We start from the raw sequence: 21,858 nt of genomic DNA on the forward strand, positions 1-21,858 counted from the left end.
AGCAGAAAGAAGCACTCCTCGGGGACTGCTCATTAATGCTGCAGAGCCTGCCAAACACTCATATGTCAAGGCTGCCTTCTTGCCAGAAGTGCTTGCTCATGCTTTGTGTCTAACGCATGCTGCACAATCTATCACTTAAATGAGAGAGAAATAATAGAACGATCACAAAGCGCATTGTCACCTCTTTTAGACTGAGGCTATGTACACACTCAGTGGGGCTCGCTTCTGAGTAGATGTAAACGGTAAAACGCAAAGGACCCCTGGATGTCTAAGTCCAGTCAAAGGCGACTTTGGGGTTGCTGCGCTCATCTTGCTTTCAGGCTGAGGGAGCTGGCGTTTGTCCACAGACAGCTTTCCAGGTCATGTGGCCAGCATGACTAAACTGCTTCTGGCCCAGCGGGACACTGTGACAAGTGCCAGAACGCACGGAAACGCCGTTTACCTTCCCGCCGCAGCCGTACCTATTTATCTACTTGCACTGGCGTGCTTTCAAACTGCTAGGTTGGCAGGAGCTGGGACAGAGCAATGGGAGCTCACCCCGTCGCAGGGATTCGAACTGTCGACCGGATTATATATAGTATAGTATGTATAGGAAATATATAGGATTGCACTGTGTATGTGTATCCAAAGCTTCAGGATATTCAACATTAATGTTTAAATGCTCATGACTCTGCTTAAAAAAAACATCTACAAAATCAAATGCAGGATTTCAATGCCATCAAGGGGGTTTCAAAAAGATCCCTTTCCGGGAAATACCAGAGCAGGACGGTTTAAGCATATGTGGCCCAACTGTACTGGCTGCCAATTAGGTTCCGGGCCCAACTCAAAGTACTGGTTTAATCATCATCATCATCGTTATTATTTTATTTTATTTATACCTTGCCCATCTGGTTGGGTCGGCCCAGCTACTCTGGGTGGTTTCCAACTCATATAAAAATATAATAAAGACCCCAAACATTAAACGCTTCCTCATACATGGCTGTCTTCAGGTGTCTTCTAAAAGCTATGTAGTCTTTGAACTATAAAGCCTTATACAGCTCTGGGTTGTAATACCTCATGGTTCGCCTCTCCCCATATGAACCGACCCTGACCCTTCAATCATCACCTGAGCCCTTCCTTCTGTGCCCCAGCCCCTCCATAAGAGGTCCAGAGGGTGGCAACACAAGAACGGGCCTTTTTTGTGGTGGCTCCATTTTTGGAATGCTCTCCCCAGGGAGGTTCGCCTGCCACCTTCATTACATATCTTTAGGCACCAGACAAAAATGTTCCTCTTCTCCAGCATAATTAAACAACCAATGGCCTTTTAAACTGTGTGTGTGTGTGTGGGGGGGTATTATTTTGTTTGCTATTATGTTATGTGTTTTTGTGGTTTTATGTATAAACCACCCTGTGGTCCTATGATGAAGAGTGGTATAGAAATTTAACAAATAATAAGAATGATAAAATAGATGGAGAAAGCCAAAGGAAGCTTGATCCCCTGTGTTCTAGTTATTATAGCTTTGTTGATGTGAGAAGACACAAAATGAATATAAAGCTTTACCGCATTATCAACTCTTTTAGAATAAGCATAATAAAATCTTATCGCTGATGACGCACGCAGTACAAGGCGGGGAATGGGCCTGAATCTGCATCATATTTGCACTGAGTAGTATATGCATGCGTCATGCATCAATTAGTATTTGCATGCAAGGTATGTAGGAAACTTAAGGTGTCTGCAGTGACAATTGCTTTATTGATGAATATATAAGCAGAGAGAAAGTGGAAGCAGAAGGCATCCCAACAGGACAGAAAATTCTCCACAGACATTCACCCATTAGCTGGCTTATATATTTGCCTCCCACCATTCAGCAGTTCTTCCAAAGTCTTCCTAAATTATAAAGCTCCAAAATACAGGCCAAAAGAGAGCAGGTCTGGGAAGAGTGAGGCATACAATGGGCACCACCAGTGAAAAGGCCCTGCTCCGTGCAGCTCCTGTCCTGTCATTTGATAGGGTGCCCACATGCCCTTGACATGGAATGCTCTCTATTGGAGTCTCCAGGTCCAGTACAAAGACCATAAGAAGGGAGATCAGGGATCTTGAAGTTCCCAACAGCTGTTAATCAAGCAAGTAAGCAAGCAAGCACGCAGGTCACCTTTGTCACAGTCAGGATGCCTGTGTCCTGGCCAGGCCTGCGCCCAACCTTGTTTTTGTACAATCTTGTTTATACTCAGTAACCAAAATTATATTATCAAGATATACAAGCAGAAAAGTTGTTTTCCTTCATTTGCAAGGAATTGTACAAAACAAAGTGGCACTAATAAATAAAGTTCCAGGGTGGCAACAGAAAGCAAACTAAAAATGCTTTGCAGTTCATCAAAACTATCCAGCAATACCAAGTTATAGGAAAACTGGTGCTATTAACAGTAATCCTTCTAGTGGGTTAATTGAAAATGTGTTGCAGGTAGAATACTAAAATTTTCTTCAGTAGCACCTTAAAGACCAACCAAGCTTCCACTTCGGTACGAGCACTTGTGTGCATGCACACTTCCTTAGATACACACGAGGGCTCGTGCCGAAGTGGAAGCTTGGTTGGTCTTTAAGGTGCTACTGAAGAATTTTTATTTTTATTTTGCTTCTACTCAGACCAACACGGCTACCTACCTGTAGGTCGAATACTGTTTGTAATGAAGTGAGAACAGTAGTTTACTTGCTCGAATTAACAAATGAGAAAGTTTTGAGAATTTAAATTCTAGATTGCAATTGATTACTTAATTGAGAAGGGGATTGTAACAAAAAGACTGGGGCCTAATTTGAATAGTAGAGTGCCTGGTATCTGGTGGGCAATCTCATCCTTTATTTCCATACTGTGGCTGCAGACCAAAGCACTCGTCAGGAGAGCTATGAGATTTAGGTGAGGGTCAGAAGTCTTGTCAATCCCCGGCCTGCCCAAGCCGCAGGTTTACGAAGTTCAGTTATTGCAAAAGTTTTTCAGTGTTAATTTTATGCATTTTAAAAAACCACCATGGTATTTAGCAATAATATCTTATGCCCTTTAGAGAAGAAATTATGGATTGCAAAATTTTAAATACCCATCGTCATCATCCTAGGCTTCACTCAATTTTGTTTATAATAGGCTTCCATTTTCTTCTAGTTGTGAGGGTGGGGAGGGACATCACAAGTGGAGCAGCCTAGGGCCTCTCTTCATCTAAATCCCATGCAAACGTAATCAATTTTGGTGGTTTGCTTTTTTTAAAAAAAAAGTTCAACAATTTTGGGGTCTCCCTAAAAGAATCTCAACAATTTGGGCGGTTTTCCTAAGAAATATGGCACCGCATCGCGCCCAGATCACCAGGGATGCCGCTCTCCTCGCCCGAGGAGCCGGCGGGGCAACCGTGGACTCTAAGACCCGACAGAAGCCCGGTCTTGGTGTTCCTGCCGAGCATGCGTGGCAAGTACTTGTGCAGCTGGCGGCTGCCTCTCGTGGAGCCACCGACGGGAAAGGAGGTGGGAGCCCAAGCGATTGGGCGAGAGTTATTGCCTAAGCAGCCTTCCTTTACCTGGCGGGGTTTGGAGAGGAGCCGGCTCGGCTGCTTCAGAACAGAGCACTTTCTCTTTCTCCTTTTTGCACCTTGGATCAGCCCCGTCGGGATCATCGCGGAGCTGCAACCCACGCGGCGAGCGTGGTAAGTAAGTTCACGAACTTCTCCTCCGCCCCGGCGCAACTCCCAGCGTTGCCCCGCGATCCTTGGGCAGGTTGGGCAGCAGCAGGGGCAGCTGGAATCCACGCACATAGTTGCTTGTCCCGGGAAGGAGTTCAGGGCATGGCATGGGATCGGGAGGGTGGGAGTCGGAGGAGGAACCCGGTGGCTGCTCCCTGCGCCTTGCTCCAGCCGGATCCTTCGCCAGGCTTCCCTGTCATGGCTCGATCGCCCGTTTCTCTTGTCGCAACCCACTCCCCTAAAATATTTCAGGGCCTCCACAAAGGTGACGGGCATTCAAATTGTGCGCCCCCCCTGTCTTGTGATCGATAATGCGCGGCGGGGCTTTCCTGGGCCCCCCAATATTTTATTCAAGTTGGCACCCCTGTACCCCACTCTGACATCCTCGCCCTGTCACCCCAGCAGCAGTTCCAGGGCAGAAGCAATCGTCTACCCTGAATCCTAAAACAGGGAACGGTGTTTCTATGTGCAAAAAAACAAATAAATGATTTTTAATTATTTTTTTGAAGAGGCGGGCTCAAAGAGGGAAGGGTCTGCGCTCTCCAAGAACGCGCCCCCCTTCTCCGATCCTGAACTCCACTGCTGTGAGTTGAGGAGGTCTCCTTTCTTGCGCCCTGCCGTCGGTCCGCCATCGAGGTGGTTAATGAGTAATGAAAGGAGAAACGGCTTCCCACCCCGCCAAAGCTCTTAACCGGAGCAATGATTCCGGGATGGGGGTGCGTGTGGGGAGAGAAAGAGAGAGCGCGCGCCCTCGTGGCTTCAGTAAACAAGGGGGTTTCAGAAGGGTGCCACCCCGCGTGCGTCGTGTGAATGGAGGCCAAGGTCGAAAGGAGACCTCCCCTCCCAGTCCCAGGAAGTTTTGCATGGGGGCAGTGCAAAAAGCCAGCGCCTGCTGCTGCTCCTCTCCCCCTCTCTGTCCCCTCTGACGCTCAAATGACACTTCAGTTGAAATGTCTACAGCCAGCAGCAAAAAAAAAAAAAAAGTTTGCAAAGTTTGCAAACTTTCCATCTCCGTCCTGCCCCTGGCTTGCTTTCTCCTTATATTGTCATCAGTGAAATGATTTTCCTTTTCCTTCCTCTCTTCCTGCCCCTCCCTTTCTCCCTCCATCCCCCCTCCCTCTTTTCTTTTTTTTTTTTTGAAGATTGCTGAAATTTTCTGTGTCAGAGGTGCCTGTTCATAAGAGGATGTAGCGAGTCTGAGGATGGGGCTTTCTGCGGAGAGGCGCTCACAATGACCAGAGAAGACTCGGTGAAGTGTTTGCGGTGCCTGCTGTACGCCCTAAACCTGCTTTTCTGGGTGAGTTCCTCCTGCTGCTCAGATGATAGAGTCCAGCATTTCCAGATATTGCCCCCAAAGGGCAATTAGTTCACTGGGCTTACTCCTCTGTTTTTTCCTTCAAGGGTAAAAAAGTTTCCCTTATGTATAGCACCTCGGCCCTGTGCATTAAGGAAAGATTAATAAATGAAGTCGGTGGGATAGCCATGGAAGTAATGTTAGGTTTTGTCTTGCATCTGAAAAGTTTGTTGTCAAGAGGAAAGTCTGCGAATCTGCTCTTGCAGGGCATTTTCATGCCCTCCTTCCTATTTCCAGTGAGCCGTATTGCTCATCAACAAATTGCATTCTATTCAAAGAATTTATAACCTACCTTTTAGGGGCGAGGCAGTTTACAGATTAGAATCCCCCACAAAAACAAACTAATAACCACCATTTAAATTAGAATTGGGAGCAGCTAACGCTTCTTTTTTTTATACTGCCTGTTAGCCAAATGCAGACTAGAATAAAGGCTTCAGAGTTGTCTTAAAAACCTGTAGCGACACAGCCTGCAAATTTCCTTGGGAAAGGGGTTCCAAAGATGTGTGTGGGGCCACCCCTGAAAAGGCTCTGCCGACCTAGCCATAATGATTTTTTTTGTTAAAGAGCAGGAATAGGGAACCTGTGGCCCTCCTCAACTTACATTGGTCCTGGCCAGCATGACCAATGGTCAAGGATCATGAGAGTTGTAGTTCAACATCTGGATGGCTGCAGGATCCCTACCCTTAGACAGGGACTGCTCATTCATTTGAGGAAAAGTGGAACTGGGCTCCAAAAGCCTGACAGCCTGACATCATGGTCAAATGTGTTCTTAAGGGTGGATGCATATATTAGAAGGTGCATGTAGGTTTTCCATCGCTATGTTTTCCTAGTAACACAACTGATTTTATGCAAATAGAATCTGGCCTACAGGGTGTGGCATTCGCACCTTTAGGCAGCTGCTAGGCACCTAGAATCCTGACAGGGGCCCACAGGTGCTGGTACCTGCTTTGAGCTCCCTCCTCTAGGTGGCTGCTGCCCTTGTAAATCCATGGCCAAGATTGGCTTCCCCAACACAATAATCTCTGCGGAGAGGATATTAAATTGAGAATGCATAAATAAACATATTACTTGTGTACTGTGTACTCCATAAGAAACTGAGAATGTACCACTGGGCAAGTAACTGTAGTTCGATGTTGTTCTTGTATTTATATGAAAACAATTAAAATTATGGGGGGGGGGAAGGGGCACCAATTTAGGATGAAACCACCAGATTACATGTTGCTGGTGCCCCCTTCAAACCTGCCTGGCACTATCCTTGGGGCTGACATAGGCTTTGCATTCAGATTTGATGCTTTTTCTAAAATGATTTTTAGTGTTGTGTGTTAAAACAGAGTACTTCTTCATTAGCACACCAACTACTAATTATTCTGTATAATGGGTTGATAAAGCTGCATTGACGTCTTACCTGTTGTCACCCAGATCTGGTCTTGCGAAGTTCAGGTGCTTGCCTCGCGTCATGCTATGTTTTGGTTGTTTTATCCATCCACCGCAATTTCCCCCACTCCGGGCCGGTTAATCCAAGCCACTCAGAATCAAGTTTGTTCCTCTTTATATAACCCCTCCAAGATTTGTTTCCTAGGTCCTATCTGCAGTATACCTGTATAGCAGGGGTCGGCAACCTAAGGCCTGTGGGCTGCAAGCGGCCCATGGGGGTCATTTAACCGGACCATGGACCCCCACCGCCCACTCAGGGACTCCCGCCGCCTGCTTGGTTGGCACGGAGCAGATCTGGGACTACCTTCTGTGATGCTGGCCAGCTTCCCATTGGCTGCAGGAAGCTCCTGCAGCCAAAGGGAAGCTGTGCACGCCTCCTCCGCACCGGAAGGAGCGCTGGAAATAGCGTTTGCGCATGCGTGCACACACACACTCCGGCCCACTGCAGCGTCTGTGGGACCGTGAACTGGCCCAAGCCAAAAAACTTTGCCAACCCCTGCTTTAAAGAGTATCATGTCATTTTAAACAGTCCCAAATAATCTTGGGAACTGTACTTTGACCTGAGGGATTAGGTTGGCAGCTAAAATGTGCTTTCAGATTCGGGTTATTTGAACAGATTTTATTAAAGTTTGAAACAGAATACAAATGTTATTTTGTCAAATTTCCAGTATCTTTTTTTATCAGAGATAAAAATTGTTGTTGTTTAGTCATTTAGTCGTGACCCCATGGACCAGAGCACGCCAGGCACTCCTGTCTTCCACTGCCTCCCGCAGTTTGGTCAAACTCATGTTGGTAGCTTCGAGAACACTGTCCAACCATCTTGTCCTCTGTCGTCCCCTTCTCCTAGTGCCCTCAATCTTTCCCAACATCAGGGTCTTTTCCAAGGATTCTTCTCTTCTCATGAGGTGGCCAAAGTATTGGAGCCTCAGCTTCAGGATCTGTCCTTCCAGTGAGCACTTGGGGCTGATTTCCTTTAGAATTGATAGGTTTGATCTTCTTGCAGTCCATGGGACTCTCAAGAGTCTCCTCCAGCACCATAATTCAAAAGCATCAATTCTTCGGCGATCAGCCTTCTTTATGGTCCAGCTCTCACTTCCATACATCAATACTGGGAAAACCATAGCTTTAAGTATACGGACCTTTGTTGGCAAGGTGATGTTCTTTTTAAGATGCTGTCTAGGTTTGTCATTGCTTTTCTCCCAAGAAGCAGGCGTCTTTTAATTTCGTGACTGCTGTCACCACCTGCAGTGATCAAGGAGCCCAAGAAAGTAAAATCTCTCACTGCCTCCATTTCTTCCCCTTCTATTTGCCAGGAGGTGATGGGACCAGTGGCCATGATCTTCGTTTTTTAAATGTTGAGCTTCAGACCATATTTTGTGCTCTCCTCTTTCACCCTCATTAAAAGGTTCTTTAATTCCTCCTCACCTTTCTGCCACCTAACCTAAATAACAACACAAACCAAAAAGAGAAAAGGAGAACTTCTGATTCTTCATCTAATTTCTATAAACCAATCTTTTCTTCAATCCTCAAACCCAGGTATCATAAGTTCATTTCCTTTTTCATGCAAAAAGTCTGTAAGGAGTTTCCAGTCTTCAGTAAATGAGAGCCTACCTTATCTTTGGAGGCCCAAGCAACAGCCAGAGTTTCAAATACCTTTTTCCTACTTTGGTGTTCCATCTTCTTATATCAGATGTGATCTTGCCTCACTTAATCCATGCCCTTTTCATGGTAAGGTTAGAATTAGATTACTGCAGTGTGTTGAGGCTTCTTGGGAATAGCACTGGTCCCATATGCCGTGGTAAGATTGCGAAGAGGGTAGTCCTGCATTGAAAATAATTGTACTGATCTTGCAAAGTCTATACTGGCTTCTGGTATGTTCTCAGGGACGAAACGGAATGCTGCTTTGAGCTATAAACTCCAAATGGGGGGATCTGAAAGATCATGGCCTCCCTTGCAAACTTCCCATTTGCTTAAATCTGCATTGTAAGTCTGTTACCTTTTGAGGTGAGCAGCTTGTGGGCTTCAGAGAGGGTCTTTTCTACGTCCTGCCACTTAAATACCTCCACAGCTGGTGTTGAGGTGCCGGGTAAATAATAATAATAATAATAATAATAATAATAATAATAATAATAATAAAATAATTTATTATTTTTGCTCCGCCCATCTGGCTGGGTTTCTCCAGCCACTCTGGGAGGCTCCTAACTGAATATTAAAAATGCGTCAAAACATCAAACATTAAAAACTTACCTAAACAGGGCTGCCTTCAGATGTCTTCTAAAAGTCAGATAGTTGTTTATTTCCTTGACATCTGGTGGGAGGGTCAGGCACCACTACCAAGAAGGCCCTCTGCCTGGTTCCCTGTAACCTCACAGTGAGGGAACCGCCAGAAGGTCATTGGAGCTGGACTTCAGTGTCCAGACTGAACGATGGGGGTGGAGACGCTCCTTCAGGTATACTGGGCCGAAGCTGTTTAGGGATGATTTTTAGACTCGGTTTGCATGTAATTTGAATCCAAACCATGGCTTAGTTTTGAAGAAATGTGTGTGTTGCCTCTCAGTGAGAAGTCAGTACTGTCGCTTTGCTCCCCCTCTGATGTTGCTGCCGAGACTATGCTCTGAGCTAAGCCATGGTTTGGCTTTGTGGTGTATCGCTTTGAATTTTTTTTTTCTTAAAAATATAAAGTGGTATAGAAGTGGGAAAAAAGTAATTATAATGTCTGAACTGCGGGCTCGTGGTTTCTTCCTCTCTGACAAAACACAGGCTTAGCTAAGATTTATTCCATGACTTACCACTCATGGTTTGTTTGGGGGAGATAGACCATGAACTGGGGTTTGGGTGCAACACTATATTGAACTATGGTTTGGTTCCCACCAGTGCAGCAGCAGCAGCAGCAGCAAGATCAGAGGATGATCAGAAACAACCACATGAAGCGACTAAGCCATGATTTGTCTCAGTGTTACAAGTGACTCAGGCCCTAGATTGCACCGCTTTCGATATTCCCTTCTTTAGTTTCTTCTCCTTATTACACTGGAACGAATGGTCGTTTTATTGCTCTACGTGCAGTCTTTTGGAGAATCAAGACCTAAATGAGGTTAATAAATAAAATAAATTCACTGTTGTAAAAAATATCTTTCCTCCAGACTGATTGCAAAAAAAAATGTTAAGGAAGCTTAATTAAATAATAGATGGGTTTTGAAAAGTGCCACGGTTTTTGTTTCTAACTGTGTGCAAAGATGGGCAGCAGGGGCAATCTATTTAATGGCTATATTAATGTCACTAATGAGCTGCTGTAGTTATTTGCTGAAGTGGGGGGTTGCGACTGCATTGGTTTTAAATGGCAAGGACTGCAAAACACTTCGCCAGTGTACTACAAACCATCTTGCAGTTCTTCTGACAATGTCCTTGGACAGGCATGTCCAACAGGTAGATCGTGATCTACCGATAGATCACTGGATGTTTGTGGTAGATCACTGGTAGATCAGTGGCTCCCCCCCCAAAGAAGCTAAAAAACATTGGCTTCCCTAAAAAAAAAACTCAACACCTTTGCCCTGCACCCCTAAAATGACCTGAACCACCAAAACCAGGGCTTTCCTTCCTAAAAAAAAAAGCTCAGTGTTGCTTTCCACCTTCCTAAAGAAGCTCAACAACTTTTATGTGAACCCCAGAAAACAGGGCTTTCCTTCCTAAAAAAAAAAAAAGCTCAACAACTTTGACCTCAATCCCCCAAAAGGGGGTAGATTACTGCCAGTTTTTTAACTCTATGAGTAGATCGCAGCCTCTTGGAAGTTGGCCACCCCTGGACTAGAAGATCCTCGAAAGTCCCTTCCAATTTAATTCTATGATTCTACGGATTTAACACAAGAGAAGTTCCAGTTATGTGTATCTTTTGAGTAGCACTTGTGATGATAGTTTAACTGATGTACAGAACTACTCAAATACGGAGCGATCTCTGCACAGTGTTCCTAGAGAATAATCTTTTATTTTTTTTTTAAAAAAGAAACAATCCCAAAACATATTGTATGGTGTTCTGCATGCACACATGAGCTTCCCAGCTCTCTGCTTTGTGCGCAGCTTCTCAAGGCTATCCTAAAAGGCTAGCAACTCAGTCTTGGCAAAGCATCCCACAAGGCACAAGTGATCTGTTGCCAGGAAGAAAAATGGGTCGTCTACCCACGTAGGTGCAGAGTTGGCTGGCATTCCCGGCCAAGCTCCTCTTGAATCCTGGCCGCCACTTCTGCCTTTGATGGCTCTAACCGTCGCACAGACTTTTCAACTCTTGAGATGCCCAAGCCTGAATCCTTCCAAGTTATTTCAAAGTCATTTTCTGTCACCATCGAGCAACCTTCCCTTCCAAGTGCCGCTGCCAGATTTCATAACTATGGCTGGAGGACATGTGTGTCCTTGGTGTGCTCAGCTGCCGTGCCTGTCACGTTTTGTGTGCGTTGATTCAGTTCCTTTGGTCCCCAGGAGCAAGAAACAGACATGGTGCTGGTGTCCTCACTACACTTTCCTAGAAGTAAGGAATTCCCATTGAAGTGCGCCTGAGTACTTCAAGATGCAAGGACAGTCTTTATATTTTCACAGATTTGTTGTCTTACGCTCCCATGTCTGCTGTGGACCAAAGGACATCTTGTAATCTGACAGCTGAGGCTGCTGTAGCACAATGAGATGATTTCTTTCCCTCCTCCAGAGGTTCAGAGGCACTGGCCTTCGAGCATTATTTCTTCGCGGCATCTCCAGAAAGATTGGCAGGTGGGCGTGTAGAACATAGAAAAAAGGTCGCCGTGTTGTGTACTTGCCAGAATAGTTTTAATTCCAGTGTGTAGTTAGGGGTCCTGAACCTTTTCAGGCTCACGGGCACATTTGGAACTTAGAAAAGGTGATGCTGATTAGCGTTGAGTAGTGATTACCTAGGTGTGATTACTCAGGTGCATACCCTCCAACCCCCGGTAAGAAAAATCCGGGATCAGCAGTGGCGTGGCACTGGAAGTCGCTTCTACGCATGTCTGGACATGCATAGAAGCAACTTTCGGTGCCGGCGCTGCCCGATTTCCGGTGCCCAGACATGGGCAGAGCGGCATCCAAAATGGGTTCTGCGCATGTCCAGACATGCGCAGAAGGAGCCTCCCTGGCAGGTAGGAAATCCGGGGGATTTACGGGATTTTTCTTTATTCGGGATAACAGCGGGAAATGGGTTTAAATACGGGGGTTTCCCGCGAGAAATGGGAGACTTGGCAGCTATGCTCAGGTGTGCACTGTCAGTTTTAAAGGGACGCGGGTGGCACTGTGGTCTAAATCACTGAGCCTCTTGGGCTTGCTGATCAGAAGGTTGGTGGTCCGAATCCCCGTGACAGAGGGAGCTCCCATTGCTCTGTCCCAGCTCCTGCCAACCTAGCAGTTCAAAAGCATACCAGTGCAAGTAGATAATGCTGTGGCAGGAAGATAAATGGTGTTTCCGTGCACTCTGGCTTCCATCAAGGTGTTCCGTTGCGCCAGAAGTGGTTTAGTCATGCAGGCCACATGACCCAGAAAGCTGTCTGTGGATGAACGTCGGCTCCCTTGGCCTGAAAGTGAGATGAGTGCCGCAACTCCATAGTTGCCTTTGACTGGACTTAGCCGTCCAGGGGTCCTTTACATTTTACAGTGGTACCTTGGTTTAAGAACAGCCCTGTTTACGAACCATTTGGTTTACGAACTCCGCAAAACTGGAAGTAGTGTCCTGGTTTGTGTACTTTATCTCAATCTAGGAACAGAATCTGAATGGTGGAAGGGCACCGGTGGCGGGAGGCCTCATTAGGGAAAGCGTGCCTCGGTTTAAGAACTGTTTTGGTTTAAGAATGGGCTTCTGGAGTGGATTAAGTTCATAAACCGAGGTACCACTGTACTTAGGTGTGATTACTCAGGTGTAGACTGTCAGTCTTAAAGGGCAATACAGTACCAATAATACTATCCTGCAACGGCTAACCCACTGTACTTGTTGCATAACATATACAATACGAAAATATTCCCCCACAAAATTCAGTGGTCAAACCCACAGAGATTGATTGATTGGTTTTGTCACAAGTATTGGAGAGGAGCGCTGGATTTCTTGGATAGACCTTTATTGTCATTTTTGCAGTTCCAACGGAATACGCTGGGTTTAATATTGCTTACTAGTGTCATTCAGCCCGTTTAGAAAACGGGCGCTAGAAGATATGTGAGAAGAGCAGCGGGGCCACAGCCTTCCCTCTCTCTCTCTGCGCTCGGCCGCGGGGCGCGCCGGGAACGCAAGTAAACAAACTCGCTCTCCTGTCGTGCCCCACGGCCGAGCACAGAGAGGGAGGGAAGGCCGCGGCCTCGCCGCTCCTCTCAAGGGCTCCTCCGTCGTTGCTCCACAGCCTCTAGACGCCCATGGAGGCCGACCCCTGAGGGCGAGGAGCTCAGGATGGGCAGAGGCCAGGGAAGGTGAGGCACGCTCGGGCTGGGCTGCTCCCGCTGCTGCTGTTACCGTCACCGCCTCCGCCTCCTTCCTTCACCAGAACAACGGAGGCTGGTGACGAAGGTGGCTCCGGGGGTGCCCATGGCTGTCGCGGGGCCGAAGCCGGGGGCGGGGATCCTCTAGGCGCCCATGGAGGTCGGCGCTGGGAGTGGCCTGCTAGCACAGCCTCCGGCGCCGCATGAGAGTGTCCTGGGCGCGCGACCGAGATATTGTCTCTGCGTCCAATCCCTGTGTCCATGGGGCACATGCGCAGTCACGCGGACACAGGGACACAGGGACTGGACGCAGAGACACTTGCATATTTATTATATAGGATTCCTGTATTCCTGTGCAAAGGATTCCAACAGAATTAGCTCAGCATGAGTCAATTGTTGAACATAAGGACTTACTAAGTACTTAATCCGTAGTTAACATTTGGTGTCAACTTGGTTTTCATAGAATCACAGTATTATTAAATCGTAGTGTCAGAAGGGACACTGACGGCCGCCTAGTCTAACCCCCTGCACCTAAAGTATCCATGGCAACCTCCGTTGTGTCCCGTTATAGTGTCCCGCTGTGTGTGTATGTATGCATTTTATTTAATACTGAAAATAGGTATTTATTTATGCCTCTTCTCTGCTGTCCTTCATCAATTCCTGATCCCAGGACAGGTTACAAAACAAAATAAAACTTCAGTATAAAATATACAAACATTAAACTTGAACGAAGTCTCTCAGCCCCACTCACATCACAGAGTGTTTGTTGTGGGGGAGGAAGGGAAAGGAGAATGTTAGCCACTTTGAGACTCCTTTGGGTAGTGATAAAGCGGGATATCAAATCCAAATCCAAACTCTTCTCTCTGACTTAAGATTGTTGGCGAGAAATTTGCCTTCTTTTAGGAATGCCTCCCCGTCAACAGCTATCTATTCTGGACAGGCCTAAACTTGGTGTTTCCAAAAGGCCCCTGTGACTTTATTCTTCTTACACAGACTTGTTACAGCAGGTTCTCGGAAGGTAGTTGCTTTTAAGGTACATTATCTATTACTTGAAGTAAAGTAGCACCGAAGAGACCTTTTGGGTTCCGATCTCCCGAAGCCTGCAATACATAGTGTTTAGTGCAACAGGGAAAACAAGTGATTCTCAAATTTTTAATAAAATATAACTTTATTTTTTTCTGTTTTGGTAAATAATTTTTGTTCATTTTCCAATTAAAAAAACCCATTCATATTAATAACAAATCAAACCAAATGTTTCCACATTCAAAAACAAAAAACAATACAGCCAAATATAGTCCAAATTAATTAATTTCAGTGGGACTCCCCATGTTCTGGATTTCAAGAGCTAATATCCATCTTTTATTTTCTGCTGATATTGATCCTCTCCTCAATCAGTCCTTGGTGTAACTCTCTATCTTGTTTCATTTCACCATTCCTTATTTATAATCACATAGGGGGCAATTTTTCTAATATAACTACTTTCAAGGTGCTGAAGTGGACATTGTGCACTTTTTCTCTTAAGAAGTACACAGAGAGTCACCGAAAATAGGCTCTCTGTATTCACGTTGCAATTTGTCATCCCTGCGAGAGATGCATACGAAGTCAGAAGCTGTGTGGAAACATAAACAGGTTTAAATCCTTTCAGGTAATGCGGAAGCTACAGGAATCAGGTATAAAAGTGAGCTGAGTCATATGTATATAATGGTATATCATACCCTCCAACATTTCTCTGATGAAAATTGGGGCGTTCTATTCCATAATGTTTGTTGTTGTTTGTTGTTTGTTTGTTTGTTGCTGTTGTTGTTACCCCACCCATCTGACTGGGCTCCCGCACCGCTCCAGGCGGCTTCCAAAATATATATAAAAACATAATAAAACATTAAACATTTCACTATACAAGGCTGCCTTCAGATGTATTCTAAGGGTTGTATAGCCCCCCCCCCCCCGGGGCTTGGGTTTGGGTGACATAATTCCATACCCTCCAAAATTTCTCTGATGAAAATAGGGATGTCCTAAGGAAAAGCGGGACATTCCGGGATCAAATCAGAAACCGGGGTGGCTTTTGTAAATCTGGGACCGTCCCTGGAAAATAGGGACATTTGGAAGGTTTGGTATATGTGGACTTAATAACTACTAGATGGATTTGTGGAGGACAGAAATAACAGTAGATTATCCAAGATGGTTAACTTTATTTATTAATTTTTTAAATTGAATTTATGTGCCTTCATCTGAGAATCACAGGGCGATGTACAATATAATAACTCAAAAATGCATAACATAACAGCAAACAAAAACAGTAACCCCCACCCAGTATTTTATTTGTTACACGGTATTTTATTTATTAAGGCATGTGATGTCAAGCTCAGGATGTCCTGTAATATCCTAGTCTGTCCAAAGGTAGGAGTGAATGGAGTTCTGTAATGATTTTTGCGGTTGTAAATTCCAGCGTTCGGAACTGCCTGGTATTGGAGACAGGATGGGCCCTATAGCTGAACTAGTGTTTTTGTTTTCTTCGGAGGATGTTCTGTCTTTCCTGGAGGGAAGGACCGTCATCCTTTCAGGAAAAGGCTTAGCATTATTTAATGGCATTTGCCCTGGAAAACGGGCAAGCACTCTTTCAGGAGAAAATTTAAATGGGAGTTAGCCTATCCCAGAACTTGTCATTTGAGCAATGAAGCAGATTCTGCAATAATTCACCAGTAACCAGCATTTCAGAAGCCGTGACACTATCTTCTGGGTCAAACCTTTTCTGTTTGCCTGGGTATAGAATCATAGAAGAGTTGGAAGGGACCCACGGGTCATCTAGTCCAACCCCCCGCAATGCAGGGATCTCAGCATCCAAAACAGATGGCCATCCAACCTCTTGTTTAAAAACCTCCAAGGAAGGAGAGTCCACCTTCTGTGGGAGTCTGTTCCACATGATCCAAGCAGATCACTCCTTGTAGCCAGATACTTGATGCAGTTTTATCCTATAAGAGGAAAAAATGGGTTACTTTATGATTATTGATCATTCAAGTGTTTGATTTATAGTGGTGACCTGATAACCTAAGTGTTATGTTGTTCCTACCTTGTAAATGAAATTTATAATGTAGGGATAGGATTTATATGGATGGAATTAATTCAATTTATTTTATTTTATTTTGTCCTATTTTATTCTGCTGTATGGTGTATATTATTCTGTGTTGGTATCTAAATATGGGCCTATGGCCGTAATAAAGTATTTGATTTGATTTGAGTCTGTTCCACTGCCGAACAGCACTTACTGTCAGAGAGTTTTTTTTCCAAACCTTTAGTCGGAATCTCCTTTCTTGTAACTTTAAGCCATTGGTTCGAGTCCTACCCTCCAGAGCAGATTTTAAGCTGCCTACATTGTCCTACTGTGCGGTTACTGCCCTTTTGATGGCATTTTATTGTTGTTTGGCCAGTCACCACCCTGCTACCTTTTGACGAAGGGCAGTTTATAAATAGCTTAATAAAATAAAAGAGCTTCATACTTTAAAAGCTTGGCACTGAGGTAAAAACGACAGAAGAGGGAGGACTGGTTAGCATGTGAGGGCATTGAGAGAGGTCAGAGAAGAGGCCGTGCCTTGGTACATCAAAGGGATCCTTTAAATTTACTTTTAGAGCTCGAGGGGCAAGTAATGTTCTTTGGACGTGCTTTATGAGATGGTGTTATCCAGGAGAAATTGACCAACCTAAAATTAGACTGGAACTGGGTACAGACAAACGCTGCAAGATTACTGTCATTGGAGGCAAAATATAAAAATCTAGCCCCTTCTTTGCCTTGAAAAGCTAGGTAAATAAATGAAACAAATAATCCCCCCTCCTTCCAGTAGCACCTTAGAGACCAACTAAGTTTGTCACTGGTATGAGCTTTCGTGTGCATGCACACTTCTTCAGATGCACACGAAAGCTCATACCTATGACAAACTTAGTTGGTCTCTAAGGTGCTACTGGAAGGGAAATATATATATATATATATTGTTTTACTACCAGTACGTCAGACCAACACGGCTACCTACCTGTAACTTAAATAAATGAAATATTGAGTGTCTCGTTCTGTTGAAATTTGAAGGAGGCATTGTCCCTGAATCCTGTGTGCATCTGGACATTTTTAAAAAAATAATTGGGTGAGCAACAGCTTCCACCTTCTGGTTGTGTTCTGCAGCATCACATACAAAACCAGATTGCTTTGCAGCCGCCTGCAAATGAAGCAGATGTTCAAATGCGAAGCTGCTACCATTTGGCAGGCTTCAGTCCTTATAACCCCTGTGCATTTGTGACTGTAACTTCTGCAGTATAACATGTTAAATTTGCCAGTGACATACTATTGCTGAGGAGCAGCATCAGGCTGTTTCATATCCAAAATCAGCCCGAAGAATTACGCAGGATTTGGAGAGTTCGGAAATATCAACACAATCGACAGCATGCGTAACTCCTGCTTGAGCCAAGTCTGGCTTAATTTGAATAGATAGTTCCACTGGGAATAAAGATTCCGAGCCAGACATGACCTCTATAGAAGTTTGAAAAACCCACCACTCCTTTGGGTAGCTCCCTACCGCTTTCCTGCGAAAACCGTAGCATTTTGTACAACATGAGATAAAGAAACACAATTTCCGGACTTAGCCCTTGATGTCTTCTGATGGAGAAGCCTTCTGTATCAGACTTCACTTTCTGACACTTAGGTTTGGTTCAGGTGTAGTGGAAAACCTGGCAAAACCACCACTATATTAATCCCCTCTCCTGTCCTCTTATCCTAGGGTGATGGAACATTTCTGCTAACCAGAGTTCCCTGTGATGTCTAAACGGGAACTTTGGTTTGCTTGAATTATAGTTGGTGAGATCAAGCTGGGTTAAACTATGGTTTCAGATCCTGGCTAGTTGACAAACCATTTTTGTTGTTTAGTTGTTTAGTCGTGTCTGACTCTTTATGACCCCATGGACCAGAGCACGCCGGCTTTAAACAAACCATATTGTCCCAAGTTTTAGACACCACAGGGCTCCATGGGTAGTTTAAAATGGAATGCTCTGCTTCTGAAATATACTCAGAGTCCTCTAGTGACTTCATGCTCTTTATTATAGCTTGGAAAACAGTGAAATAAATGAAATAAACCTCAGTCTTTTATATACATTATTTACACAATGCGTCCTGTCTGATTGGCTGATTCTGCTTCCCTCCTGGGGCCTGATTGGTCTTTTCCTGCAGGCCAATCAGTTGTTGCATTCTGGGATCCTACTTGCCTATTGTTCTAGGATCCAAGCATAGTACATAACAGCTTCATAAGGGTGAAAGCTGAGAAGGGACCTGTCTGTATATGTGAGAACCTGAAACTCAGTATAGTATTTTAGCAGAAACCATGGTTTCCTGTTTCATGTGAGCTAAAATTTAAATGGAACCAGCTTCCCACTTCATTCCTAGTTTGTACCAGGTTTGCAGTAATATAGGTGTCAGAAAGCATTACTAAGTGGTAAGCTGGTTATCTGTCTTGGTGACCCCAGACAAGCTGGCTAGCTAAGGCAAAACAGCACACTTGTTGGTGGTTTGGTTATTGGCATGGAGGGATCGCTGTGAATTGAAGTTGTTGTTTAGTAGTTAGTGCCATTCACTTTTGCCTTATCTTGCTGCTAAGGCATTTTGCCTGCTAGAGTGCAATGTGAAAATGTGTGTGCAAAAATATCCTGGGTCCCAGGGTATAGTCTGAGGTCACATGTAAGGCTAGCAATTCACAAAACCTAGATCTGCTCAGTGTCTGGATGGTAGATTCCTTAGGAACAACATGCAGGATATAAGAGCAAGCAAGCAAGCAAAAACAAACAACAAACAACAAACAAACAAACTGATGAAACTGTAGCCTGAAGTTTGCTCCAGTGTCACGGTGAGCAATATATATTTTATATGTTTTTCATTTAGGCTACAACATTTTTTAAAAAAATGTCTCCATTAAAGCACCAACGTTTTAAAGCATCTGCTAGTTTTGGGGTTTTTTAGTGGTGCCCCCCCAATAAATACAATTAAGCAAGTATCTGATTTAAACTGAGCAAATGTAGCTTGAAAACGTAATGCTGGTCTGTGTGGCTTCATCGCTTATTTTCAAGGCAATCACGGAGGCTGGCGTATCAAGCAAAAAATGTAAAAGTAGCAATTTCATGGTGATGGCTATATAACATTCTGATGGTTTAAAATGAAGCCAGAAGTGATTTGGCCAGTCGACTGTAACAAGCAGAAAGTGTTGAATTGGTTACTGTTGCTGATACCTACAGATAATTTTTGGATCTTAACATTATTGATATATTGGCATTTTAAGTCGCACATGATGCTGTTTTTTTTTTTTAATGGTCTTCCGTGCTCTCTCAGAAACGTCACTATGGTTTGATTACCTGGCTTAGACTATCACCTTGATCTAATACACTTTGCTGGAATGTAAATCCCATTTATTTCAGTAAAGCTTGCTTCAAGTTCCCTGAATTTTTTTCTGGAAGCTCATAGCAAGGTTACACTTAAATAAGTTTCATAGAAATTAATGTGATTTGTGTAATGGGCACATTCCAGGGAAAGATAGGGCCACCTACACCCCATTAAGCAGGCTTACAGATGCAGTTAAATATAAATGCTGACTATCAACACATTACATAGAAATAAGTTCACTGGTTTTAGTAAAACTTGGTTCCACATAATGCCCACTGTCCGGAGGTTGTCAGGATACAGAGTGCCCATTGTTGGCTGTGAAAGGAAAGCTCACGCAAGCAAGGAATAACTTCCATTTTCAATAGCTCTGCATCCACTTTCTATTCTCATGCAGTTGATTGTGGGCGGCTGGCACAGAAAGCTAGGTGTGCCTCACCAATGTAAATGGAATGGTGCAATCCTGCACATGGCAACTAAGAAATAAGTCCTGTTGCGTTCAGTGGGGTTTACTCCCAGGAAAATGTGTGCCTCTTAAGCACTTAGCTGTGTTCTTCTTTCTATTCCTTTTTTCTTACTTTCTGTTTCTTTGGTTTCTCTGTTTTTTCTCCCTTCTGACTTTGTTCTCCTATAAGACTAAGTAGTTGTTTTATCTCAGTATATTATAAAAAGATAATGGGTAGATATTTTTGTATATCTTTGAGTAAGTATCAATATTTTTTAATTTTTTAAAAAGCACTCTTTGGTCTCCCCAATTTAATGGTAATTATACATGAGTGAGATGTCCAGCAAAATCACAGGGTATAATTTTTTTTCCTTGCACTATATTGCCACTATATTGCAGCAGATTGCAGCTGCGGGTTTACATTCTAAAAAGAACAAAACGAATCTCTTGATAGTGCACCAGGTGCGAATGTTTCTACTTTAGCCCACTTCCTTATGCACTAGGTTTCTGTGTGCGGAGTGTAGTTTTTGTGCAGTGAGCGACTTTTTAAAATAAAAGGTAATTCCTTATGCTCCAGTTTAAAACGGCACACCTCCAGGAAGATTCCGAAATGTAATTTGCCGAATTTGTAAATTAGTTTGGAGCATAGGACGAATGGATTTCAAACTCTTTGCTGGATTGCACTGGAGGGATGTGGGCAGAAGTCCAGCATGCGCAGGGACTTCCTGTTCTCTTTTATGACGGGAAATATTCTTCCTATTATTGGGGATTCCCTGTTGTGCAGGAGGAGTTTTCCTCTGTTTGTAAAATAGGACATGAAAGGCCCAGTTTGTGAGGGAATTCTTTTTTCAGTATCAGAGCTACTGAACCACAGGCAAAGTGTTTGGGATCCAGTACAAGCAATAGTTGACTGAGGCTTCAATAGTAAGGAGCAAATTTCAATTTGAAAGGCAGAAGGGCTCATGATTCTGATTTATCGACCAACTTTGAAAGGGGAAATTCCTGCAATGTAAATACACACATTACTTTTTGTGTAGGAGTCGGAGCTCCTCGTTTTACTGAATGCCTGCTTACCGAGAAGAAAGCAGAGTGCTGGCTGCATTTTTATCTTGTAAATTAACCCGACTCCTGTGCAATTGCGGAGTGTGTGATTTGGGAACCCAGAGATACAGGCAAGACAGATTCGTCTGGAAATCTTCAACATTCAGTAGGAGGAAGTGTTGAGAAGAACAAATTATACTATAAGCACAGATGCTGTGTGGGCTGATTTCCCCCTTGCAGTCAAAAGCCAAACGTGCATATTGAATATATAATCCAGATGCCAGATGTCTTCCACTTATATGTCATCTTCTGGGTAGTAACCAGGTTCCCCCCCCTTCAGGATGGGGGGTATTACCCTGAACACTATTCCCACATTTGTGGTTCTGGCTCTGCATAACAAATACAGATAATATGCTGCTGAGCATGAATTTGCAGTGTCTCCAAAACTTGACAGATTATTGCAGATGTCTCACAACTACTGGTACTTCTCAAAATAAAAATTAAACACAGACCCTCCAAGTGTCCCTATGGCAGAGTCCCCCAAACCCCAGACGACCCGCTGAGCGGAATAAAGACGCAAGACAACGTGCTATGGGATTCAAATTGGCCACAACTTTATTAAGATTCAGATGTAGGGAGACCTTGGCTCAGGCATTGGGCGTTATCCTTCCCAGTCCCCAGCTGGGGTTCTGGGAGACTTCAGGGTTATCCACATGTATGGGGGTTGGGGCTGGCTCTGGAGAACATATGTTCAAGCAGAGAGAGCCCACCCCCCGTTCGCCGCCGCTGGAAGGGGGAAGCAATGACATCTCTTGGCATAGTCAATGCTTCACCCCAATACCCTGATCTTGTCGCCACAAAGGGGGTGAGGTCTCCGCCTCACGTCCCTTCCTCTAGGAAGATCGCCAAAAGAATTCCGACCAAGGCCTGAAACCGCCCAAGTTGTGACGTATTGCTACGGGAAAGGCAAAACCTGCCAATGCAGGAAAATTGCTTTCCGGCCCTTCAACCGCGACCTTTGACGTAGCA

At 44.4% G+C, this 21,858-nt stretch overlaps 1 protein-coding gene across 2 annotated transcripts in view; it reads left to right on the forward strand.

Moving 5' to 3' along the window:
- The first annotated feature begins 3,405 nt into the window (after positions 1-3,405).
- The window catches only part of TSPAN12 (tetraspanin 12), an 80,387-nt gene continuing 61,934 nt past the window's right edge, over positions 3,406-21,858 (forward strand). The window contains exons 1-2 of one of the 2 annotated variants that reach the window (XM_035126862.3): positions 3,406-3,663; positions 4,842-4,996. In XM_035126862.3, coding sequence (XP_034982753.1) covers positions 4,931-4,996 — 66 coding nt within the window. In that variant the 5' untranslated portion in view covers positions 3,406-3,663; positions 4,842-4,930. Of the gene's footprint in view, positions 3,668-4,841; positions 4,997-21,858 lie in introns of both variants that reach the window. The other variant, XM_035126863.3, reaches the window with a different exon arrangement.

This window comes from Zootoca vivipara, chromosome 9 (assembly GCF_965207765.1).
Source record: "Zootoca vivipara chromosome 9, rZooViv2.hap1.1, whole genome shotgun sequence".
Classification (NCBI taxonomy): domain Eukaryota; kingdom Metazoa; phylum Chordata; class Lepidosauria; order Squamata; family Lacertidae; genus Zootoca; species Zootoca vivipara.